The following is a 26,746-nucleotide window of genomic DNA, read 5'->3' as shown; positions in this document are numbered from 1 at the left end:
GTTATTGAAATAATGTGCCAATTCCTAAAAACAATGTTGAAATAAATATCAATTTAATTTTAACTGACAAGTTTTATTTGTCGTTGGATCCTGGTGACTGTTAATTTAGGACATGACGCGATAAAGCATCCGCGGTGATAAATCACATCTCCAACATGCTAATGAGCTTTTGTTCTTACCAGTGTGACTCTCAACAGTGTCAAGATATCGTGGCATACACTTTCTTTCTATTTTTGGTGCATCGTGACAGGGAGTCTTGCCTATAGTGAAATCTCATTGGCCCTGAATAATAAACACGTCGCTGTATAACATAAACATCAATCGTGTTCTATTTCCTCTTGTAATTTTGACAGCATAATGATACGATTCTCTAAACCCAGTGCATTAAAACAAGTAAGGATGCATTTAATTGAACCGCGACTAATACAACATTTAGACTCACAGCCAGCGGGTGACTTGTGGCAACTTTGGTCAAGCCGGGCCTTAGCATGGATTCCTTCTTGTCCACGTAGGGTACCATGACGTTCAGCTTCTCAACAATCATCTCCATAACTTGCAGCGCCAAAGTGCTGTCTGCTCCAAGAGCCAACCACATCTCACAACACCAACTGGACAAAAACACACACACATGAATATAAATAAAAAACATTAACTCTTTACATTAACGTACCCTTTATGAAGCATTTATAAATGTGTTCATTAATGATTAACAAGTAATTTACAAATGCATTATAAAGCAGTTATAACTGCATGAAAAAAAGGGGATTCTAATGAAATACCTGCCAAATTGTGAGCAGGTATAAGAAAAACAACATAACACCCTGCAGTGTCCAGTCTGCCTTTATTGCAAACAACATCAAGATAACAATTCTCTTAAATACATTTATTAAGCATTTATAACATGTGAGTTAAACCCGTCTCACTATTTGGCAGGTATTTCGTTAGAATCCCTCTTTTTATCCATGCGGTTATAACTGCTTCATAATGCATTTGTAAATGACTTATTTGTCATTAATGTCCACATTTATAAATGCTTTACAAAGGATACCTTAATGTAAAGTGTTACCAAATAAACATGTCATAATGAAGTGTAAGAGAAAGCACGAGTTTCATGCATAATCACCTGTCGTAAGGCAGCGGGTAGGCGACAAGCGTGTTTATAAGAGTTTGCAGATGCTGTGTGGCGAGGATGAGGATAGACTGACCGACGGCCACCTTCACCTGCTCTTCAGTGATCACCTGAAGCCGATTGTGTAACACCTCTAGCATCTCTGGCACCTGACAAAAAAGCATAGAATTTAGAAAAAAAGACAAATAACTGTATTTATATATTTTGCAGATGCTTCTATTAAATCTAAAAAAAGAACATAGGACTTATTAAAGGGATACTTCATCCAAAAAATTGTATTCTGTCTATCATTTACTCACCTTTGAATTGTTCCAAATATGTTTACATTTCTTTGTTCTGATGAACAGAGAGAAAAATTTTAACCAAACAGATCTTGACCCCCATTGACTCCCATTATTACTTTATAAGTTTTTTTGTGTAGTACACAAAAGAAGACATTTCGAAGAAGGTAGGACAGTTCTGGGAAAAATGTAATTTTTCCTACTATAGTAGTCAATGGGGGTCGAAATCTGTTTGGTTACAAGCATTATTCCAAATATCTTTAATTTTATACAGATTTGGAACAACTTGAAGTTGACTAAATGTAAAAGTATCCCTTTAATCATCATCCCCATTTTATTGGTGCATGTAAATCATCTTCATCTAACAACATCTGTTGATGCTGCAATCGTTTTTATTTCCCATAACCTGATAAAGGTGTAAAGTACCAGATCCTGCAGTCCAGCACCTCTGTTCTTCAGCAGGGTGTTGAGGATCACGCTGGACGCTCTGGAGCAGTTCGACTGAGAATCCACCAAACCATCGAACAACATGAACAGCAGGGTGCTCAACTGCGGCTGGGGCAGACGCTTACTGATAATCTAAGACGTGAGATACACGAGAGACATGTAGGCTCTGTATAACGTTCCATTTAATGTTTTATGATCTTTTAGTTTATTTTAGTATGTTGCATTCAGGCCTTAGGAGAACATTACTGCAGTACATTTTACCTTGGTCAGCTCAGAGCATGTTTTGTACAAGACTGAATGGTCGGGATTGTTTAGTTTCTCACGCATATCTAACAAGTTCTCGACTGAATCGTCCTTGTAGTCCAATGAGAAGCCTGTTAGAAGCGGAGCAAAAGATACAGCAGCTAATCATTGCATTTATGTACAAATGCACCGATATATCGGCATATAATTGGTTGCAGCAATTTTATCGGAAAAAGTCTAAGCATCACCAGTTTGATTTTCAAAATTATAAGTCGTTATATGAATTAATAACATTCGGAATGTTATAAAATATTAATTAAATCTTTAGTATCGGTATCGGCAAATGTCACTCTGAATAATCGGCTATTGATATCGGTGGAGAAAAAAACTCATTTTTTCAAAAATCATGTTTTTTATTATGTAATCCTGTTTCTATTGTGTTTTATTGTGTTAGTTAGCTGTATTTATTGAGTTATTATGGATAAATCAAAACAAACCAACTGCAGTTTGATTATTATTATTTGGAATGCACAATAAAAAAAAAATTTTTGAAAAAAGGAACAGTTTAAACTCTTCATTTAGTTTTGGTGCATCTCTACATTTGTACATAACAACACTGTTAATCTGCAACTTTCTGTAGTAGAGCCTCACAGTAAAGAAATCATGTGCACACACTTTTCAATTTGGAATGTATAGACTGTTTAAAAAACAACAAAAGCCAACTGGGACTGATTAAAATGCTTGTACTTTGACAGGACAGTACCTTCATAACGCAGCTCAATGTACAGTAGACTATAGACACAGTCTATGGCTGCCCGCCGCACTTCAGGATTTGGGTCTGTGCACCTTGGGGCCAAACGTCCCAAAAGAGCGCCCAAATTATGGAACGTGACTAAATTCTAGTCACAGAGAGGGAGTGTGAGAGAAAATCAACAGTGAGAATGAGGTCTAATGAGATTTTACCCACATTCTTTTTCAAGCACACTTCTCATTAGTCAATGCCTGAAGGAACCAAAGAAGTTTTTAGGAAAACGAAAACAAATGATCCCACTTAATGTTTCAGCTTGGGCAGAATCAAACTAATAGGTGTTTAAAGTAAATGTTTGTATCCACAGTTATCAAACACCCAGAGGACATAAAAGAAAGCGAGAGATTTGTCAAAGTCCTTAACAGAGCCATTCAAAGACTATTACTGGGACTAGATTACATCAGACGGCTTTTATTTGAAGGCCATGCGATTTTTACATTATTGTATCAAATGCATTAATGCTGTCAATCGATTCCAAAATTAATCTGATTAACCACACATTCTTTCTGTGAATAATCATGATTAATAACACATAATATTAATGTTTTTAAACATACTTTTACGTTCTAATAATTTCACATTTAATCTCCAAATTAATGTAGAAACAACAGATTTCTTTCAGATTCCTTTTTTTATGAATGAAAGGCCTCATACTGATATTAGTACTGCAACTGGCGTCTCCATTAAATATTATTTTCTTTATTTTAACATTAATTATAGCCATTTAACATTTAAGTTCTCATGTCTAACTGGTAGGAAATATACAGAAATTGAATTAAGTTCTCAAACACTTCACAGTAGTTAATGCTAAATTCTAAATTAAATACAGAATTAAAGCTACAAAACACATTGATTTCCTCTTTTCTTTTGTACTTCGATTAACATTAATGACAGCAGGTCAAAGCAGCAGGTTTAAGAATGCGTCCCCTTTAAGAGTTGCCGCTCTACGCAGAGCTAAGCCACTTTCCCATTTTCAAAACTCTTTGCATTCATTTAGGGTTTGATTTAACACGCTGAAATCTGTGCTTTCTAAAAACGGGCTTTCTGACACAATCTTGTGTGGATTTGTTCATTCAAGCATCATAGAGAACTTTATACTGATGCACTGTCTGACAGAGATTCAATGACGAAGCCTTTAGCCTGTGACCGCATACACCAGACGGGACCGCTGTCGCATTGTGCCGCGTCCCAGAGCTATAAGCTGTCTTTCTATACGAAACACATCAAAGCAACTGTTTCAAATCGCACTTAAATGGTTTAAAGGCCTTTACATGAATAAGAGCGTGATTATATAATGTCACGCTAGAAAAAGGATGACTAAATAAACGGATGCTGCGTTAATTGCATGAAATAGTTTATCCATTTAATCTAAAAAAAAAAGAATTGCACGTGTTAACGCGTTAACGTTGATAGCCCATGTAGAGTTTGGTTCCGAAATGAGATAACTCAGATAAAAACAAAAATCTAAAATCATGTTTTTTTTATTATGTTATCATGTTATGTAGCTGTATTTTTTGTTATCGTGGTTTAAACCAAAACTAACTAACTGCAGTTTGATTTATATACATTTGAATGCTTTTTTTAAAAGTTATCTCATTTAGGAACCAAACTCTCATATATTTATATTTAGGGCTCTCAACACATTTTGATACGATTCATGACACAGTTACTGTAAATTAGACATACACCATTGATCTTGTTTTACTATAGATGTACGGTGTTGAAAAAACATTTCCTTTGATTGCCAAAACTGATGTTACGCCAGTTCTTCCAGTATTTTGGTGTCTGAAACTTTACAGATTACAGATACAATTATATTCTTATTAATAATAATAATAAGATTATGTCCTTATTAATAAATCGCTATGTATAAATAACTTAAGTGTAAAAACAAGGTTCTTTACCTTCACATTGAGATTGTCCAAGTAAAACTTGAGTAAGTCCGCGGTGGTCTTTACTGCCCTCTCCCGCTCATGGTCCTGCCCTGAGCTCAACCAGCTCTCTACGTGCTTGAAGATGTAAAATCACTGAATGAACAGATTTCAGATAAATAGACTCTTAAAGACTAGTAACATCAAAGCTTCTTGTTTACCTTGAACACAGACTGAAGACCATCGGGACTCATATCTCTATGTAACACATTTCTCAGCAATTCATGAAGAGCGTTAAAGGTGTCTGTATACAAGACCTGAGAGAAACAGAATGTCTCACAACATAAATGTTTGAGATATTTTGAGTCTTTATAAAAAATGTCACTTAAACATTACTTAAAGCTGAAGTGTGTAACAGGTTAACATGCAGAAGAAACTATACAAAATCGATTTTGAAATGGATTTTTCTGCAAAGTGTTAACAGTGTGCCTCGATAAAAACATTCTCGACTAACCCAACACAGTAACTAGTGGTACAGAAATGAAATGACACTCCATCTTAAAAGACATCTGCATGGATGTGAACACACATTTTTACTGACCTCTTTCTGTTGTGGATCCAGGGCTTCTTCATCTTTAGCTTTATCTGGTGTGTCTGCAGTAGGAAGCCCATAAACACCGTTCAAACACGTTTTCAACAAGTCAAAGTTTTCATTTTCTGTTAAAGGAGGGTCTAAATTTCTGATGGTTTGGTTAAGTTTGTTCAAGAGACTGTTCTGTTGAATCACTTCCCTAAATAACAAACCTGATACATTTTCATGCAAGTGTTATTGTGAAATGGATACATGAGGTTGGCACATGTCGTCAAAACTAGATAGCGAACAGGAGTCCGCATGACATCTGGTGGTTCGGCTTTGATGAAATCCTGCAGTAAAACACGAGACGGAAATGTTAGATATTTATGGAAGATGTGATTCAATGTTTTCTATGTATTCACAAGTCTTGATGGAACAGCTTGGTCCATAAGTCTCATAAGATCAGCAGCGAAAACTGCTTTGCATAATGTTCCTTGTAATAAAAAATGTCTATGTTGTCTTTTTTTCCTTTGACTCGAATTTTATACAGGTTTCTCCAAAACCTGATGATCCATGTTATCCCAGCACGACGTGAAAATGTTTCACAGAACATTTTATGCGCTTCAATGAAGCAAAGAAATCTGACCTTTAGTACAACATGACCAACGTCACACATTAGTTTAATTCATCCGCGACCAAGAATTCATTTCTTCTTCATATTACATCACATTTATTTGCATTTATAATCACAGGTTTTAACCCTGTTAAAAACACATTTACCGCATATGCTTTCCAAAAGAAAGACATGAAATTCAGCTCGCGTACATCTTATTTGACTCAAGCATTACATGATTATTTATTATTTATTTGGATAAAGCCACCTGCATGTAGGCTTCAAAAACTACTAACTATTAAACTACAGGAAAGAGCAATATAAAGTATAAAATTAAACTACCTACCATCATAACACCCATCAGCTCCTGTTTGCGGGAGAACCGGAAGCCCTGTCTTCGGACAGAAGTGTTTATGGCTTTGGCAATGAGTCCAACGCTGTGAATGAGACTGAGCTTCATAGTCAGATCCTATAAAGTGCCAACAGAACAAACATTTAACACAAAATTAAACTGTGGTGCGAATGTCATACACCACAAGCAAATCAAACTCGGCAACCCCAGTATAAGCAAACCTACCTCGGTCAGCATTACAATCTGACCAGGATTTGCACTCCTACCCAACACGCTTATTACAAAATCATCGGTGTGTTAAACATCTTAACATTCACACAGTATCATAAACATTGTGCTTTAAGAGATTATAAAATCACAACCCACAAGCACGTCACTGTAAATCAGTAAATCAGAATTGATGATTCAAGCCACCTAAAATCCAGAAAAGCCAGGAAACCAAGAATATAAGACTTAGATTGTGCCGCTTTAGTAAGACAAAACTGATCAGGTTAGTGAGCACTCTTTAGCCTTCTCAGAAGCCATTCAACTTTATCTGTCTTTAAAAGTGAACCAAATAAGCTCATTGTCCTACATACCCGTGTAATATAAAATTGCTCTGCACATATACACAGTTGTACACAAAGTACATAAACTTACTAAGAGCAGTATTATGATAAAGTCTCATTATCACAGAGATAAATACGTTTTATATGGTTTTCTGAGAAGCTCAAAGGATTATACAATAAAGGTTCGGAATGCAAGAGAAAGAAGTGAGGTAAAGTTTAAAAGTCAGAGAAGGTCCTTATGGTGGCTTCCCTTCACGGTACCTTGGTCTCTACTTTAATTCCCAGAACCTGTACAACAATAAAAGTAATGGCCCAGTTTAATTCACAAACATAAAAGGTTATCATTTTAATAAACAATAGTCACAAACATTAGCCTTTTTTCACACATACAGTCTGTACTGGTAAATCCCATCACATGGGAACACAAACTTTTCAAAAATGCCAGTAAAACGCTACTGGCAATTTCCTGAGAAGTTTTAAGATTACGAGTAAATGATACACAGATGCTATGTGTATTTAATGTTATAAAATATAATGTTTGAACAGAGAATTGGATTACTGGAACATGTACATGGTCAGAACACACTGATGTAAGAAGTCTGCTTTAGGCCTAGCACAACATTTGGACGCAGAATGAAATAACTTTGAAACAGCAAAATTGTATTCTGATATGAATATAAAATATGAATCAGCATATGCAGAAAGTTAATGATCCTTGGATCCAGCAGATCAAATAACTGTCAAAAATATGCTGACTTCTGATCCACGATGTACAGGGACATTCAGAGGACTTATTTAGCAACAAAATCCTCACACAAGGTACACTTTCCAGCCAGGTTTCGATCACAAACCAAAGAAATGATTAATGTGTTCGATCTGAAATGATCAATTAACAGTCAACAGAACACCTAACACAACAGAATTACAAAGGCATAAACATGTCAATACCCCCCATCATTAGACCACCAAATAAACAGTGCTATTATTTATTTGAGTAGTGACATATCAAAACATGTCTCCAGTCTCAAATTCGCAAAATTTCAGACCATTAAACATGTTTTCCTTTTCCATACATTTTATTTCAATAAAAACAACCCCATGTGATTTCTCCCAAACCTGGCTAACCAGAAAAGTTTTATGGCTATAGTTTTACAACCTCAAAAAGAACCACCTCTCTGATCAAATCTCCCTGCCTGACATAACACTGGCAAACATTTGAATAGCTTTTAACGTTTCTGATCAATGTCAAGAAAGGTATAGCTGAATACAGCCTACCTTTGTGTTGAAGTGCTTGGAGATGTTATGGAGAATATCACAATCAATGCGAGTGAGGAGCTGATCTTCTGGTGCATGTAATGCTACATATCCATAACATAAAATCAGTGTGCTTTTCATTTTCTCCAAATCAACATCGTTTTTATCCTGGAAAACAAGAAGCAAAAGGCACGTACAAACAAATTTAATACAAAAAACAATATAAAATTGACAACTGGAGTCACAATAACTTATTTTGCTTACATTTATTTTTAAAACAACCTATAGTGCTTTTAAAAATGTGATGGACTTGAATCCTTTTAAACTAACATAACATATGTTATCACCCTCGAGTTGTTCCAAATCTGTATAAATGTCTTTGTTCTGATGAACGAAACTCGAAAAGATATTTGGAAGAATGCTTGTAACCAAACAGTTCTTGGCCACCATTGACTACCATCTGTTGAACACAAATGAAGATATTTCGAAGAATGTAGCAAAGCAAACCGTTCTGGGGCACTTTTGACTACCCGTGTCAGTTTTCCTACAATGACAGTTGTGGCCTAGAAATGTTTGGTTACAAGCATATTTCCAAATATCTTTCTCTGTGTTCATCAGAACAAAGAAATGTATACAGATTTGGAACAACTTTTGGGGTCGACTATCCCTTTAATACACTTTAAGTGCTCCTGACAAAAGCATCTGCCAAAGGATTGTAAATGTATGAGTTGAGCTACAGGAAAGCAAAAATAGACATTTTGGATCTGCTCTGTGTTGGCACAACCAAACTCGACCTACTTTGAGCAGACCAAATATTCCTGAAGCTTTCCTGAAAGCATCAGATTTCCCGAACTCCTCCAGTTTTTCAAGAGTGCCTTCAAGATGGCTGCTGGCGCACAGACCGATTGCCATGGCAACACCCTGTAAAACCAATAACTGTCTGTTACTGCCATCATGGTCAATTAGAGGCTTTTAAATGACTGCTGAAGCTTCTCATTTCCAAACAGTACCCAACATTAAAAGACCAGTCTACGATTAAATCTGAATTAAAGATCAAAGTAAAAATACATGTTATTTTCACACTTTTATTTCACTTTTCATTATCCGTTAAAAAGTTTTAAGGGGTGTAAATACTCTTATAGTATATAGTCAAGCAGTTTTTAAGACAGCTACCAATAAATCAACTATGTGTTTATTTAAAACGCATGTTAATAGCTTGTCGTAAGACAAACGTACCGTTCTTTCAACTGCATCATTGTGCCGAGTGCTGATCAGGATTTCTTGTAGCTGTTTTCGGACCAACTCTTTGTTACAGCACTGCTGAAGTATCACGCCAACACACCTATACAAAAAACTCTAAACCCAAGATGTTCACAGGTTGAATCTGATTCTCCATCCTGTCGACTCCAAAGATTTAAAGGTCCAGTAATATAATTTAGCGTCATCTAGCAGTGAGCTTGTGAATTGCAACCAACGGTCGGCCCTCCCTTTCGAAACACTACGGTGGCTTACACAGGACTAAGATATCACTTTGCCGAAGTAGATAACGTATTTACGATACCACTCTGTGGAGCAGTTTGTCCATTTAGGGCTACTGTAGAAACAACATGGCCAATTCCTTGTAAGGCAACCCGCGGTGTATGTAAGCTTCATTGTGTAAGGTCTTTATCTACCTCTGAAGACATTGTTGTGCACACTACATTGCATTTATAGATTCTCCCAAAAATTACACACTGGACCTTTAAAAATGCTGTTATAAATACCAACCCACTCATATAAACGCTAACAACATGATAATATTGCAAATATAATAATAATAACATAAAGGGACACAATCAGATACTCAAACGGACCTTCTCCTCCAGTGAGTTGTTATAAGTCGTGAGGTATCGTGTGGTCTCCACGGCGAGTTGATTGGTCCATCTGCTTTCATCAATGACTGCCAGTGTTTTAGACAGGAGCTTCATCGCAATCACAAAGCAACGGCTGGTTAATCACCGTTAACAACTTTGATAACACATCTTGCCTCGTCCTAATCTCTAATGATGTCTTTTTTTCACATTAACTTTATTCTTAAAGACTACTTGACCAAATCGTGATGTCTTCCTTCCAAATTAAAGCTGCAGGCGGACACACAAATGCATACTGACCTGAAGTAAACTCTCCTCCCAATTCTTTTGGTCCAATGATTCTTTTGTTGACTCTGGTAAGAAAACGGAGGAAAAGTACACAAGACTCATTCAGAGATAATTTGATATACCACACACTTGAAAACAGCAAGCAAAGGTAATGAGATATCCAATAGAACTGTTTAAAACTTCACCATGTAACTAAATTGGAAAAGTTTAGAAAACAAAACAAGATTTCATACGCTAGAATATGATTTTGGCTGCAATTTGGAAACATCTGGTAGACTTGAGAAATCTCCAAAGAAAGGTGGTTGTGGTTTCAGAGAGAGCTTATCTGAAACATCAACCTGGCAGATATATCAAGAACTTCTAAACTAGAAACAAGAGCTGCTAAAGTGACGCTCGCAGGAAAGACTTTAAGCCCTTATACTTTATCACAATTGCACTCATCATTTCAGACAACGACTATTTTGGGCTCTTTATGAATGAATGATGAATGATAAATCTGAACGTGAACATATAACTGAATAGATTGTTTTAAAATATCTTTTGCAATTAATAGAAATGAAACTATTCACTGTTGGCAACATCGTAACAGACCTTCAAGGTAATTGAGCAGCTTTGGAATCTGGTCTTCCCACAGCGCTTCGGCTTTAGAGTGAATGTTAGGACCGATTGCATTAAGCAGACTCAGGGAGGGAGCGCCGTGCCCACGACATCGAAACGGGAATGCGGCGTTAACCTGAGAAACACGCCACAACTGTTACAAAAAAATGTACAGTATGTGCAAAAGTCTCTGTGTTATTGACATCTATTATTTTGTTCTCTTTATTAAGATACAAAACACCATGGTGCCATGGTGTCTCTATTTACCATTTATGGGCGACAGTTTAGAAGATGGTCACAAAATATGACAAGAACTCAAGAGTTAAACTGTGTCAGAACAAATGCATCTAGATAATGTCAGATAACTGTGATAGAAAGTATGTAACGTATTAGGCTGAAGTCGTCAACTGTCAGCCATTAAATTAAGGTGAACAATTAGATAATACCAATTTAGGGCAAGAAATAACCAAGCGATGGTAAATTGTGTTCAGTATGTGGAATAAAAACATCGCATTAGCAATTAGAGCAAAAACATTTAAGCATTTTTAATTTTGATCAATTTTACTGATAATCCACTGTATGAAGATTATTTGTGTTTGGGTATGTATGTGTACTTTATTAAAGATCGATTTAGATAGATGAACTACAGTGTCCTGACCTGCATCCACCAGTAAAAAATTTACATATATATATCTGGTGAATTAATCGTTTTTGGTTTGACTGTATGTACACAACTTTAAAAAAAATATGAACAAAATGGCTTATTGAGGCAAAACTCAGTTTTAGTTTGATTTTAGCACTGAGCGCATTTTGACTTTCCTAAAGTTTTCTTTATTATGCCAGTTTATCCAATAAAAGCTGTTGTTTTACAGTTTTGCTGTATTCCGGTTGAAATCTAATAAAGAGACTGCGAAATAATTACATAAAGTAGGGCCATTAAACCATTACTAAAACACCATTACTGAAATCTAATGGTGGCCATTTTACACAGTACTGTTTGTATGTTATACATAAAAATAAACCCAAATCTATAAAATGGTTATTTGTATACAGTGTCAATAAGAAAACACAGACACTTCCAAATGAACTTTGTTAGCTGGGAATCAATTCAATGTTTAGCCATATCATGCATTAAACTACTGTGAAGTAATATATACAAAAAACATGTTTACAGTTTCCTTTATTCAATGCAAATCACTTTAAATTCAACTCTTACCATGAGTCTTATCATCAGAATATACTGTGAGGGAAGGTTGGACCCTGCAGAGAGAGAAAGAGAGGGCAGAGCAGGGTAACCCATTAGTACAGCACATGATCCAAAAGCTTTACAATAAATAATCACTGAGCCCGGGACTTATTTGTCCTACTGGAGTTCAATTTAATCATTGTCAGCGTAAGAAACAATTACCCTCTGCCCCGCAAACTTAATTCAGTTGATAAATACCACTTTTCATTTGACTAAGTGAAACCAGATACTGGCTGAGCAAACAACCCGCAATGAAAACAAAATGTCTGCGAGTAAAATTGAGTTCCGAGCCAAAGCTGGAAAAAACGTCTAATGGCGACTGCTGGCTTTGCCGCAGTGCAGAAGAGACAAGACGACGTGATTCAAGGGTCACGATGGAAACACTCGTCTACAATGACGGAGAGTCTGTGATTGAACTCGTCAATGACATCATGATCGTCCCTCTCTCTGTGTGTGTGTGTGTGTGTGTGTGTGTGTGTCCACACCTCGTGCGTTGAAGTCAATGATGAAGCTGGGTTCCTGTCCTGCTCGTTTTTTATTGGCCAGCAGGATTAAACTCTTGCAAAGGGGGGTTGTGGCGTTGGCATACTGGTTTGGGGTGAGATAGCAAAGCAGCATCGGCCACAGAACCTACACAAACAAAAACAAACTCAGCGCTTTGTGAACGCACAAAGAGTAAAGACGGCAAATCAAAGAGGTGCGAGGATCAGAGAGCATTGAGAAAATGTTGTGTATAGTGTTTGAACCTCATAGCACTTTCTTTTGAGATTATATAAGGGAGAGTCAGCTCTTTAATCTTTGACATGTGCACGATTTTGGAATTCAATCTACTGTCATTTTAAACCAAAACGACGAACAACAGGCAATTTCCTATGAAAATGAACAACATCATACAAACACCTAAATGAAAATGTGAAACACTGTATACTCAAATAATCCAACGTCACCAAAACATTCAAAACAAGACCACACATAAAAATAGTTTGTCTAGATGTAAACCTCTCTTGACACTTTCCTGGTTATTATTCAAATGTTTGGAGGAGAACGGAGACTGTCTCATCGGCACATAAATTGTCTTCCTCTGTCTGTTTGAGGAGAGATCCATGTCAACTGGCTGCTGTTGATGTTGGGAAGCCCAGAGGAAAGAAAGATCTAATGTCTCTCTAGATACTCTCTCTTACAAGCTGTGGGGCAGAGATGGGACTGCTGACTTTGGCTGTGAAGATGGTGTATTGTGTTATGTGACTCTAAAGCCCATCTCTCGCAGTATAACAGATTTTGCTCAAAAGTAAAGATACCTTGTAGTGGTGGCAAAGCTGTGATAAGCCTGAGTGACATGTCCAGGATGCAGAATTGTGATAGGATCTTATGGTTATGTGCTAAATTTCATTATGGATTTGGCAGGTGCTTTTGTGTAAAAGTACCTATAGACAAAGTGTGGCTATAAAGTGCTTAAAGGGACAGTTCACCTACAAATAAATAATCTATCAAGATGTATTAACCATACTGTTAGAAACCTGTATATGACTCTTTCTTCTGTGCAACACAAAAGAAGATATTTTGAGAAATGTCTCATACAATGTAAGTTAATAGGGTTCAATGTTGTTTGGTTACCAACGTTTTTCAACACATTCGCTGTGTTCTGCAGAAGAAAGTAAGGTTTATAGGTTTAAAATGGCAAGAGAGTGAATAAATGATGAAATAACTTTGTCCCTTCAAATCATCCGGATTCAGTCAAAGCTACTGAATGTTATTTGTTGCCTTGTATGGATCTTCACAAGCATCAAGCTCAACAGACGTCTTTTTTTTCAAACTCCACTTTGTGTTGCTTCATAAACGTCTATATTTGGAAAGACTGACTTGCCAAATAGGTTTATATTGCGCGTAAAAATGTTTCCGCCAACTCCACTAAACCATGTGCAACAAAAAATGATGAAATAAATAGGTGTTGCTTTCGAGTGCGAGATGAAACATCGGCTTCCTTAATGTTGTAGAAGCTCTATGTACTGCATCAAAAATGACAGCTGAGATATTATGTGACAGCTGGACATTTATCAAGTTCACTTCTTGAAATATGAAAAAGACAAATGACATACAATATCAGTCAATCATAACGTTGCCCTAAATCTGCCATAAGAATTCCATTGCTCTGGAATAACATTAGCTCGGGAAAAAAACGGAATAAATGTCTGACTTCGAATGTGAAGGAAACTTTACTTGGCTTGTTTGAAGAGGGCGTATGCTTGTGTGTACTTGCTCTGTGTACTCACGTCGGTCAACCGGCCCACTGTAGTAGTGAAAAGATGCAGCGTGTTGTCGCACATGCTCCGCAGATCCTCGTTGGTCACATCCTCTGGATCTGGCGGTCTCTGACCACGCTATAAAAACATATAAACACAATTTATCACTATGTGAGTTTAACTATAGCTAAAAACTAAGGTCTGGACTGAGATATAAATGTTTATATGGACGATAAACTAAATTATAACCAATTAATGTGGATACTAATGTACAGTTTAATATGATTCATTCAATATTACAGGGCATTAAAGGTTTTTTGAGCCATTTTATTGAAGTGAATATAAGGTGGTCAAGCGATTAATCGCAATTAATCACATCCAGAATAAAACTTAGTGTTTACATAATAAATGTCTGTGTTCTGTTGATTTTGTATTTATAAAAACATACACATACTACATGCAATCATATTAAGGAAAATGTACATATTATTTATTTATCTTTACCAATAGTTTAAATTATATATGTTTATTCATTTTTATATGTTTATAAAAAAAATGCATGCATGTGTATGTTTTTATGTATACAAAATGAATATGCACAGTACACAGACAAATATTATGTAAACACAAACTTTTATTCTGGATGCGATTCATTGTAACTAATCGTTTGACACCCACGCTAAAATATCCCATAACTGCAGCTACCCTTAATGCAAGTTTTTTTTTGTTTGCAGTGAGAAAATGAAACATGGGCATTGGTTGCAGATGTTCATACATTGTAAGTGTCTGGTAGAGCACAGTGCTGGACAATGAACCGAACAAGCAGGTCTCCTCCATCCAGCTCAAGATATCCATGATGAGCCATGGCACTGATCACCTGAACCACTCTCTTCTTCACCTGAACAGGTAAGAACAAGCATTACCTTTCTTTTCTAACACCAGAACACCTGCAAATGTATCCTCCACCAAATGAATTTCATACATAAAACTAGAAGACAGATTTATATGCCAACATATTCAAGTGATAGTTCATTCAAAAATGTATATTCTGTCATCATTTACTTACCCTATTTTCATTTCAAACCTTCTACACAGATTTGAAATGACAAGAGGATGAGAAAGAATGACAGAATTAAACATTTAAAAGTTTTAGTCCACATAAAAATAGGGATTTTCTTAAAGACTATAGACTATGATTTAGTTATGGAATAAAATAAAGTGACATTAACTTTGAACAAAATAAATTTGTACAATTGAACCACACTAGAAGATCTCTGGAATTTTCTTAGATGGTAATGGATAACATGGCTCATTGGGCTTTGCGCTGACGTCCATGCCAGCATGAGTGCATCTCACCATTAAAGCAATAGTAACACATTGAACTTTTCACGCAAATTATAAAACTGATAATATAATATGCAATAAAAAAAATTGTTACATAAAATCTAGAAAGAATACAAAGCATCTGAACTCTTGGACTCAGTACAGGAAAACATATCACTGTACCTTATTGCTGTGGTCAGCCAGAGGTTGTCGAAGGCTGGAAAGAATCATAAGCTTCTTGGTTTCCATAGTGGAGGCTTAAAGAGACGGAGCACAGCCATAAACCTTCAGGTCTTCACATGACCAAGTCAGCAAAACATTGAAATCTGTGCATAACTAAGCCTGAGTGGATGAGAGTGTCCTGTTCACAGAGGAAGCAATAAAGCACTTGATTAAAGGTGTAAAACTCACTGGATGAGTTGATGAGGTGTCTGAGCACAGCCAGAGAGCCCATTCTGTTCCTCTCATTACTGTTCTCCAGCCTCTGGAGAACAAACACCATCAGACGGTCTGGGAACGTGTTTGCTTTGGGCAAAATTAGCCAAACATAAAAGAGAAAATTAGCACAATTCATCAGGTTCACCTTCGATTACTGTCATAGACTTTGACGGTGTTCTGTGCCAATGTACAAACCACTGAGACGTATGTGTATACGTTAGGCAATGGTGTCTGGTTTTAATGTCTGGTAAATGATCCAATATAGTAATAACCCATAGAAACTCTTCTTTGGCTTATGCACTGCTACATTACTTAAAACAGGGGTCTTAAACCTTTTTCAGGCCAAGAACCCATTGGTGGATAGAAACGATGTAAAAGCATTACAAATAACACTGTCCTCTTTATAGCCAAAACCAACAAATGCAGTCCAATGATAATGCATTTGCATGCTTTGTTAAGAAGCTAAAATAACCATTATTGACACACAGAGTCATTTAATAATGTATTACATTATTTGGTAGCACCGCACACAACCTGAAAAGTGAAGCCAAAGCAACTGATTGCCCCCTGGTGGCTGGCTGGATTATAGGTCCCGTCCTTTCTATGTAAACGAACAGGAATCACGGCAAATAAAAAAATAAAATCACACAAGATGGTTTAGGTCATTTTTCTAATAAGCTTGGTTTTAGTTAGTAATTAGATGTTATAAATAGGTGCGTGGTAACATGATTTCTTTGTATCCGATGAAGACATCTGCCAATATGGGCGGGACCTTGATTTCGCGCCTCCACCTAAAGGCCTTAACGCTCACTACTGCGCAGACTATGCGCCCTATGTTAACGATCAAGGTGCATGGTCTAAAGCGCACGGCGCAGGTGCACCCAGGGTTTGTCCGAATCCACTTTTGTTAATTTAACGATGAGAAATCGATCGGCGCGCCCAGGTGCATGGTCTAGACGGGTGGTCCCGATTATCAAGTAATGAGTAATGGGTGTTTTTTGGGCGTAAAGTGCAGTAAACCAATCAGAGTCTCATCTCTCATTCCCTTTAAAGGGGTCATATGACACAGCTAAAATGAATATTATCGTGTTTTAGATGTAATGCAATGTGTATACACGATTTAAGGTTAAAAACGCTGTGTTTTCCACATACCGTGCATGTTTGTGTCACCTCTTTGCCCCGCCTCTCTGAAATGCCCAGATTTTTTGCAAAGCTCATCGCTCTGAAAAGCGTGGTGTGCTAAGATTGGCCAGTGACCAGCGAGTAGTGATTGGTATATTTGTAACATCGGTTTCCAAAGCAATTGTATTGAGCATTCACTTTTAGACATTTTTGCTAATTTACATGTCTTATGCATGCATGGGCAACTTATAACAAAGAAAAACATGAATTTGCGCCATATGACCCCTTTAAGAGCCAGTTGCGGGTGCGCCATGTAGGATTCGCTATTTGAACGGCGGAATTTGGACGCTTCTCCATATTTTTATCTTTATGTAAACATTAATGATCTTTTACACTGTAATCCATTGATTTTGTTATATTTGTGTGCTGGTGAGCCCAGAGGTGCATTATCTAGTAACGCTGTCTTTAAATAAATAAAATAAATGTAACCATTGACTTTAGACCAGGTTTGAGTTGGTCTATGGCACAGTCGATTTTCAGTTACTCAAAACAGCTATTATTTAGACATATGGCTCCTAATGACGTCATTGCCACATTATATCAGTGGACATATCTCGGACATCTTTTATACCGTCCTACATTAGTTGGACAACATATTTTTACAGATTTTGCTCATTTTTGTTGATGTTACTTAATACGAATATAAATGTATATTGTTCACTCATGTCAATTCATTGTGCATTAACTAAAGTTTAATTTTACATGAATGAATGTAACTGTTACAAACGTAACTTTATTGTAAAGTCTTTATTTTTAAGTCTTAATTAACTTTTTACATAATGCGTTTAAATAGATGAACCTAACTTTGGTTAAACTTTTTTATTTTGTATTTTGTGTAACAAAAAAATAGTTGAGAACAATTTATAATTGGCAAACACTCAATACTGACATGGACTCCCAGGAGACCCCCATTGTAGACCCCTGGCCTAGACACATAGCTGTAACCGCTACTAAAACAGTTGAAAACCCCAGTGAATAAAAGCAAAACAACACACTGAATGCATGCTCGCGTAACCAAATATTTTCACAGTTGAACAACACATTGTTTAAAATGTCCTGACTGAAAAAAATCCTTATATCCCCTTGAAACACATAAAAAAATGTAAAGAAAGATCCAGCTGGTCTGCGTCAGCTCAAATCAGCACCAAACCCATGACTGTACAATTTTATCTCACTGATTGGAGGAGACTGCTGGTGTGACACTTTAACCAAATCTCTGCTCAGAGCACATGACCTGGATATATTTCTACAGCGGTCAGCTGACTGGAAATACAACATTCAGACCGGTTTACGGCCAAGAAGTGATGCAGCTGTAAATAGCTCAAAAATTATAACGTCCACACGGCTAGAAAAACAATGCTTCTGTTCAACTGTGTAAATCCATAATAATAATACAATGTTATGTGTCATTTCAACTCAAATGCAATCAAATACAGCGTAATGGAGACCCACCAAGGATACTGAAGCATCGCAGGACCTCATTGTGATTTTTCACAGTTGGAGGGTTGCTGAAGTCCACAGGTGAACATATCTGAATAAAGAAAAGAGGATTTAATGGATTAAAAAACAAACACAAATGTAAATCGGCAAAAAAAATACCAATAAAAAACAAAGAACTTTGTATACAAATAAATCACAGCTTTTAAAAGTGCTGCGTTTCTTTTAGTGACTGGCGGTTGTCCAAAACAATATTGGCTATAACAAGCATAAGGAACAACAAATTGGAATTTAATAACTGGGTTAAACACGGCTTTACAGAGTATTAAAAAAACAGAAGCTGTACAGCTTGAAGTCAATTAAATAAACATCTGTTCTAACCCGATTTAAGATATTGACCTAATTAAATTGAAACAAATTCCACAACAACTTCTGTGAAAACAGACATTTCGTGATTTCCTGTTAAGTCCGTTAAATGGCTCTTGGCTGTTCGCTGAGTGAGTTTGTGGTAAGACAACTTAAAACCTGTTCTACTGTAATGAAAACAGGATTTAAAAGAAGTTGCGAAAGAGACGTGGAAGTCCATCAAAACATCCTGTCATGACATGAATAAAATAGAGAGAATGTATGAAAGACAGACAGACCTGCTGGTGCAGTGCGAGTAAAAGACCATCAATCTGAGTCTCCAACACTCTGCTCCCCATATTCACAGAGGCCTCCAGAATCTGACATAGACTCTACAGAAACAAACACAAGACTATAAGGATTTTTTATTTTTACTTATTTCAATCTAGAAGTTAACTTTAAAATTTTTGGGTGAACTAACTTTAAGGTTTTACATAACAGTGAGGACGACTCTACCTTGCTAATGATGTAGTGTTCTGCATTCTTTTTGTAGAGACCAAGTATAGTAGGAAGAAGTTTGGGAAGCTGTTCTTCCAGTTTATCATGAGCCATCAGGTGACTCAATGACCCAACAGCCTCTGCCACAGTAAGACGCAGCTGCAATACAGCACACATGAGAGAAGTCACATCACAAACACTTGCAAAACACTTCCTAACACAGGAACTCACGATCTAACACAGAGGTCCTCATGTGGCTTTGCTCCAAGACCCAAATTAAATTTTCACCAAAACACAATATAAACGCATGACACTTTATATAAATTAAGATTAATTTACTCAATGAAACTAACTATATAATATTCATGTCTGCATGTTGTCTGTCCTTTTCAATTAGCCTATTTATTTTGCTTTCTTAAACGACTTACCAAAAACTTCAACCTGTATTACTTTCTTTCTTCTGAAGAATACAGAAGAAGATATTTTCAAGAATGCAAGCAAGCAAATTCATTGCATTGGCCCATTGTACGGACACAAAACCACAGAGACATTTCTCAAAATATTTTCTTTTGTGTTTCATAGACAAAACAGTCATATACAGGTTTTGAACGACTTATGATACTACAGATGTTTTTCATTTTAGGTCACTATCTTAAAACATGCATGACTATATAGTTGGATTGTACGATTTGCATTAAGCATTACTTTCTTCCCTGTTAAGTGTTTTTTTTCTTTTGGATGTGTAATAATACACAAACTGTTTGAGTTGTATATCATTTAAATATTCCAAACAGCAAGAAAACCAAAATGAACCCAGCAGGAACATGTTTATCTCTTCTGCTGAGATAACAGACTCTCTTTAGACTCAAAGTGAGTTAGCAGTAATTGGATGTGTGCTCCATCTCATTGAATGTACCTTGGGCTCTCGGCTCTGAATCCAGCTGGTGAACAGGATGTCATAGGCTGAGTAGATCTCACTGGAGAAGGTGTCTTTACATACAGTAGGGTCAGGAGCCTTGTCCAAATTGGCCAGATACTCTAGAATGCTCTCGCTGAAACGGCAGAGCGCTAAGAAAGAACATTATTGTTGGTACCATTTTTATGTTAACCTCATTCCGACCACAACATATAATTCCACTAAAAACGACAAGAAAACTAATGAAGTCGAACACTTTACCAGAAGAAAAAACCCATCTCATGTTGTCCTGTTTGGCCATACCCAGCATGGGCAACATGGTCCCCATTATAGCATTGAGAAAAGGCACCATGCCATACACTGTCAAAAGAAACAGGCTGTCAGAAACCGTAAACAAAAGGTATAGAGTGTTTTCAGGATGACAACTAAAAAATAAGTAGTATATATATATATTTTTACAAATAACAATATGGTCTTTACTGAAAGAAAACACAATAATAATGCAATAATAATGCAATAATACACAAGGTGCACAAGGTTCTTTTAAATGAGGAAGTGAAACAACGATGATCAACTGAAAAATGCACAAAGCATGACCGGGCATCATCTGACGACATCGGAGCACAAAGCTTCAAACGTCTAATTTAAAATGTGTTTATAATGTAGGCTTGTGGGCCTTTTATAAATGGAATCAGGAGATTTGAAATTAGAAAATAAAGTTAGTCACGCACCATTCGAGTCTGAGAGATTGGCTAGTGTTTGGACCACAAAGAAGTGCGGCAAAACTCCTGGCTGGAATTTGCTGAGAATCTCCTCCATGATGTCATTTATATATTTGTTGCCCACGGCAACCAAAATATTACTGGCTGCTTGCTGCCATTCAGGGACAACGTCCTGTGCAGATGGAAATATTTAAACATATAAAAAGTAAAAAAGATCTCTTACATAATAAATATTAACAGCATATTAATAGGATCATACAAATCTTTGTAACAGAAACATTTTGCAAGTTTAAGAGTACATTTAGTCACATTACTCATATTTTTACCGTAAGGCATTTAGATAAAAGAGTAATTTTCACAATAGTCTCAGTGAAGATCACCTTTGACTTTGTCATCTCATCTGATGCCAAATGTATGACATTCTTGATTTTCGGGTAACTGATGTCATCTATCCTGCTCTTCACCACCAACTCAATGGTTTGCAAGACCACCACTCTGTGCCCGACCACCAGCTACATGGGACAAACACAAAGATGTTATTCTCACACTTTTAAAGAAATGTGTCCATGTCGAGCACATCAAATGCTTACGATACAAGATCATCAAACATAGGACACAGTGACTGGCCTAATAAGCACTTAATATTGCAATCGACAGTTCCATTACCTAATGTGAACTCTTACACTGGCCCCGGCCCTCAGCACTGGCTCATATAGGTTTTACAATCTTATAAAGCAAACGACTTTACAAAAGACAAGCCGAATCAGAGTCCAAATAGGCATACATTGTAATATTCATTGTTCCCCCAGGGTATGTAATGTACAGTATATACTCACATGACTGTTGTGTGACTGTGAATTATGTAACCATATTATTAACTAAACTATTAAAGAAGGCCATCGTGGTGATTAAAATGCAACTTGTCTGTGAGTAACGAGGTTCCTCTGCAACACTATTTCAGGTATTACAAATCAATAAAACAAAGAGGTTCGATTACAAATAAATATTTTATTACAAATGGTGTGTGTGTGCATGCTTTCTATTTAAGAAACAGACATTTGGCACTGATTCTTATCTTACTATCTTGAACCCTATTTTGGCTCATTTTGTGGGAAACTCTTTTAAAGGGATCCTGACCTCAGAGGCTCTATTAGAGGAAAACTAATAGAGTGATACTAGAGCTGCTTTCTGTCAGCATGCAATCGTTCAAGTGTCCTTCAATGCCGCCTCATTGTTACATACACGAGTATAAAATCAAAATCCATTGATATGCCTAAAATAAACTAGTGTTAAAAGGAACTTAAAATTTTGCACTACGACTACTATTTGCAATATACCAAAGTACCTAACAGGAACCCTGTTAAACATGTCAACCAATTTTAGATAAACATACTGTATGTGGACTGACCTGCATCAGACACTATATCAAGCTATACAACAAGTCTATTAAAGAGTGATAGATCACAATGTTAGTAGGCCTAAACGTTCAATGTGAAGATACATCCATTTAATTGAGAGGTGAATACAGTATGCTTTTATTTACAGATTAAATAATCTTTCAATCAGGATTAAATACATTATGTAGCAAAAGCTACAGTATGACGCAAATCACCAGTTCACCTATGAACCATTTACCATCGCTTAACACTGTGTACAGTGTTAGAGACTATCTGAACTTGCACAAAAGAATTTGCTCAGTAAAATAATGTTTAATACTTTATGTACAGTATGTCCTTGATATTATATTGCCTTACACAGTACTTCAGGATCTGTTTTGTAAAACAGTTTAGGTACTAATACTATACTACTATACGAACATAGTATTGGTAAAGAGAAACTATATTCACAGCAGCGAACAACTACATGTTCCCTGTTGTTATAAAAAGTGCGTCAGGCAGAAATAATTTATTTCCACAGTAATGTGATAACAATTCATGACAACACAATGATAGTAAATGCTTGTCAGAATTTAAAGGCCACACAAAATTACATTAAGAAAATGATATTAAGCTATATGTATAGTCTATGAAAACAGCATTACAATCTTCTAATAGGAAAACACAAACAACTGAAACAAACCCACAGAGACGAGGCTCAGTAACAAGCAATTAGCCTAGACCTGAACTCCATTCAATAACTAGGGATTCTCTGTCATACATCAATTATCTGTGTCAAACCTATAATTTCATTGGAAAATTTCCTCAAAACTAGTTCAGATGTTCTAATATGACTTTTTGGCTGACCTTGGGGTGTTTGATTAGGTAGTCCTGGCACATGGACAGGACCTTATCCGGCTGTTGCTTCCCCAGTGTCAAGATCGACTTCCTGACCTGCTCCTGCACCACTGGATCCCTGTCATTGGCAGCATCCAAAAGAGCCAGGGTCACCTCTGATTGGACAAACACATATACATATCATTTGATGATAACGGATGAATTTATGATATGGATGGAAATATTTATACATATAAAAAAGTAAACATAAAAATATTAATAGGATATTACAAATCTTTCTAACAGAAACATTTGTCATGACATTCTCACACACAACACACTTGAATGATAAACCTGACCCAAAGCTTTTAGTGACCCCCATAATTTCTTACTCTGGGGGCAATCAGACATGCCACACTTAAACAAATGTTTTGTCGACACCAAACATAAATTCCCCCACCCACTCAAATGTACCTCTCCAGTGGTTGTGAATATCTGATCAATTAATCATTGGAATTACTGTAATAAACTTGATCTGAGATTAACATTGCTACATCATGACCAGCAGACAGAGCACATAACATGATGGATGGATATGACTCATTCCTGCTCCCTAACTCACAATACAGAGATACAACAGGGCACGAAAAGAGCTGCAATGCAGAATATCCCATAACAGACGTCTGATGATCTGGTCATATAATAGGCTTATCTGATTGGATTGTTCTCCTCAAGCAATCTATACATTATCATTGATGCAAATCTTACCTAAAGAGTTTACACAAGACACTAAAAGCAAAAGAAGCTCTGTTCGGTGTAGTTCAAAATGAACCAGTTTTAAGGTTTTAACATGTGCCCTCTGGGATCAACAACATATATTTATAAAGCTCCAGTGTGTATAGTTCTATCAATCTACCTATCTCAGTACGTGGCCTGTTTTGGGTGGCTGGCCTGTTTTGGTTGGCAGCCAAAAGCCCTACAAGAACGCTGAAATAGTGTTTCTTTATTAGATTAAAACATCTGAGATGAAAATCGACACGTGAAATAGCATTACATATACTTTACATATACATATAACGTGTACAGGTGTGGTCAAACATTAGATCCCTTGCTTTGGAGCATAGAGAATAGAGATATGAATTAGACTGTTACTCACGCTCAACATCTGTCTCCTCTATAATGCCCATACCGAGGCCAGCAGCAGATTTAGGAATGCATCTGGTTGTCCAGTGTCCCTAGGATGAGCTCACTCTGCAGACACAAACCAACAACATCAAGGACGCGTGTCAACATCTAGCGAGCTGCCTAGACGTCATATCATGTATCTTCGGGATTTCCAAACATTCAGTCGGGTGCCCTGTGATCGGCTCGTGTTCAGACACAGACACAGCGCAGTTTAGGTAAGGTGTCGTAAAAACACAGAGCGTATTGGTAAACACTGCAGGTCACGTCCACACAGTCGATGTCAACTTCCTCAAAACCCAACGACATAATAAAGTACAGTGACAGCCTTTGCATTACATTTGTTCGATTACAGGTATGAACCGAAAGCTAGCAGTGCAACCCGAATACAAACGTTCATCTTGTTTAAACATTTCAGTAAAGATTACGATATGTCACTCGTGTATTACCTTTACCCCGTACGTCCGCGTTGCTTGTTCGCCCGCAGGCTACACACTCAGATCCCCTTTTCTCAGACGCATAGAGCAGTAATTGGTATACGAAGACCCCAGTGTCCAGTTGGTGATTGTAACCCTAGACGCGACGGTATATTGTTGTATTAATGTGAGGTTGATGGTCTCATAGGCGCTACATTGTATCGTAGGTAAACACGCCTAATCACGTGCTGCTGAGGAGCGACTCAGCGGAGTGGGCGGGGCCGCGCGCAGTCCAAACACCAACGAAGAAGACAATCATTAAATCAATTTTATATTATTGATATGCACCGTGTCAGGGGAAATTTGATCGTTTTGTTTGATCGTGTACTTTAATAAGTGAAAACTTAACAAAAAAATGACTTTAAAACCTTATTCTTTTTAAAACTAAAATATAATACGTTTTTATACATAAAGCTGCATTTCAACAGATATTGCCGATTGAGCAGGTTCTTACTGTATTTGTGGATTTGCTAAATAATTTCCAATAATGAAAAGTGAAATACTGCAATACTAAATGCACTAGAGGGAGCTGATGAACATTTCAACAGTGCGTCTTGGTCATGCTTTTGCAGTTGGAAACATCAACTTTCATTGCAAACCTAAGGCCTACTGCAATCCATTGCTTATTGCTGTAATTCGCGAATTTTCTATTGCTCCTCGTGTTAAAACAATTACATCTAAACCACCTTAAATGGTTGGCTAATAATTGTTCGTTTCATTCTGTATATTTCCTGGTGCTAATATTCAAATACCATTTTAACAGTGCCTCGACTGTAAATGATTTGTGGAACCTGCTTTCCAGACACTGCTGTAATTACACCGGTTTTATTTGCAAGGCATGCACCATATTTTTTGCTCTTTATTTTCTTGGCCTTGTCAGAGAGTGAGATGAAAGCTTTACTGCATCTGACGAGACACATTGGGGATTTCTATTTGTTCTATAGGCTACAAAATCCACAAGACGCTTTATTATTTTAATTACAAATGCAAAACTGCCGACACATTTTCTCTTTATTTAATGCGCGGAGAAAATTGGCCACCATTAAAGTCAATCAGTTTTGCACAGTTGGGACTCCAGGTCTGAGACAGAATTACGGAGTCAGTCTAATAAACAGTTTGGGATGGATCGCACACAAAAACCTACTGCTTTTACTGAGAGGCACTTAATGTGTGACAGACATGTATGCACCACACAGCCAAATAAGCAGATGAAATATTTTCAGTCCTAAAATATGTGACATCTTAGAATTGCTATAAATACGTTTTGTAATATATGTTTGCTTAAACCACACGTTAGAGGTGGAAAGGAATATTTTTCAGTTTTCGTTGACGGCCCTATAATGCAATCCAAATATGCACACCATGATTTGCTTTTATGTTGCTCAATAATTCATTTGGCATTTATACACTCAATAAATATGGTGTACACCTAGCAGTTAGATTAATATAGGACTTTATCCGTATATCTGCGTCTATAAAGTATTTCAAAGTTTGAAATGTACATAAATATATGTATAGTGGGTAAAGAAAGCCCCCCTCGCTGCATAAAGGAGTGTCTGTTATGCATTCAATGCCTTGAAGGACATGACAAATTTCAGAATCCATACAGCTCTGTCATTACCCCTAAAATTAATATTTTCATATTCACTGAAATGAGAGGTGAAACCCATAGA

The 26,746-nt window shown here is 36.7% G+C and overlaps 1 protein-coding gene across 3 annotated transcripts in view; it reads right to left on the bottom strand.

Annotated features, from left to right (window-relative positions):
* mroh1 (maestro heat-like repeat family member 1) overlaps nucleotides 1–25,278 on the bottom strand; it is a 33,918-nt gene extending 8,640 nt beyond the window's left edge. The window contains exons 1-33 of one of the 3 annotated variants that reach the window (XM_079470320.1): nucleotides 25,047–25,278; nucleotides 24,572–24,666; nucleotides 23,446–23,591; nucleotides 21,583–21,714; nucleotides 21,212–21,374; nucleotides 20,742–20,840; nucleotides 20,481–20,632; nucleotides 19,583–19,723; nucleotides 19,366–19,458; nucleotides 18,737–18,815; nucleotides 16,076–16,189; nucleotides 15,848–15,921; nucleotides 15,117–15,239; nucleotides 14,372–14,479; nucleotides 12,587–12,731; nucleotides 12,072–12,115; nucleotides 10,850–10,991; nucleotides 10,271–10,323; nucleotides 9,974–10,081; nucleotides 9,357–9,476; nucleotides 8,919–9,041; nucleotides 8,142–8,288; nucleotides 7,128–7,154; nucleotides 6,313–6,435; nucleotides 5,624–5,703; nucleotides 5,381–5,519; nucleotides 5,001–5,096; nucleotides 4,813–4,917; nucleotides 2,864–2,999; nucleotides 2,119–2,231; nucleotides 1,837–1,989; nucleotides 1,124–1,278; nucleotides 443–608 (exon numbers count right to left, since the gene is read on the bottom strand). In XM_079470320.1, coding sequence (XP_079326446.1) covers nucleotides 443–608; nucleotides 1,124–1,278; nucleotides 1,837–1,989; nucleotides 2,119–2,231; nucleotides 2,864–2,999; nucleotides 4,813–4,917; nucleotides 5,001–5,096; nucleotides 5,381–5,519; nucleotides 5,624–5,703; nucleotides 6,313–6,435; nucleotides 7,128–7,154; nucleotides 8,142–8,288; nucleotides 8,919–9,041; nucleotides 9,357–9,476; nucleotides 9,974–10,081; nucleotides 10,271–10,323; nucleotides 10,850–10,991; nucleotides 12,072–12,115; nucleotides 12,587–12,731; nucleotides 14,372–14,479; nucleotides 15,117–15,239; nucleotides 15,848–15,921; nucleotides 16,076–16,189; nucleotides 18,737–18,815; nucleotides 19,366–19,458; nucleotides 19,583–19,723; nucleotides 20,481–20,632; nucleotides 20,742–20,840; nucleotides 21,212–21,374; nucleotides 21,583–21,714; nucleotides 23,446–23,591; nucleotides 24,572–24,602 — 3,630 coding nt within the window. In that variant the 5' untranslated portion in view covers nucleotides 24,603–24,666; nucleotides 25,047–25,278. The remainder of the gene's footprint in view (nucleotides 1–442; nucleotides 609–1,123; nucleotides 1,279–1,836; nucleotides 1,990–2,118; nucleotides 2,232–2,863; nucleotides 3,000–4,812; nucleotides 4,918–5,000; nucleotides 5,097–5,380; nucleotides 5,520–5,623; nucleotides 5,704–6,312; nucleotides 6,436–7,127; nucleotides 7,155–8,141; nucleotides 8,289–8,918; nucleotides 9,042–9,356; nucleotides 9,477–9,973; nucleotides 10,082–10,270; nucleotides 10,324–10,849; nucleotides 10,992–12,071; nucleotides 12,116–12,586; nucleotides 12,732–14,371; nucleotides 14,480–15,116; nucleotides 15,240–15,847; nucleotides 15,922–16,075; nucleotides 16,190–18,736; nucleotides 18,816–19,365; nucleotides 19,459–19,582; nucleotides 19,724–20,480; nucleotides 20,633–20,741; nucleotides 20,841–21,211; nucleotides 21,375–21,582; nucleotides 21,715–23,445; nucleotides 23,592–24,571; nucleotides 24,667–25,046) is intronic. The other 2 variants (XM_079470321.1, XM_079470322.1) reach the window with 2 other exon arrangements.
* Between the last annotated feature and the right edge of the window lie 1,468 nt (nucleotides 25,279–26,746).

Source organism: Barbatula barbatula, assembly GCF_947034865.1.
Source record: "Barbatula barbatula genome assembly, chromosome: 12".
NCBI lineage: Eukaryota > Metazoa > Chordata > Actinopteri > Cypriniformes > Nemacheilidae > Barbatula > Barbatula barbatula.
Note: the sequence above shows the minus strand (reverse complement) of the source record. Positions and strands in the feature narration are given on the sequence as shown.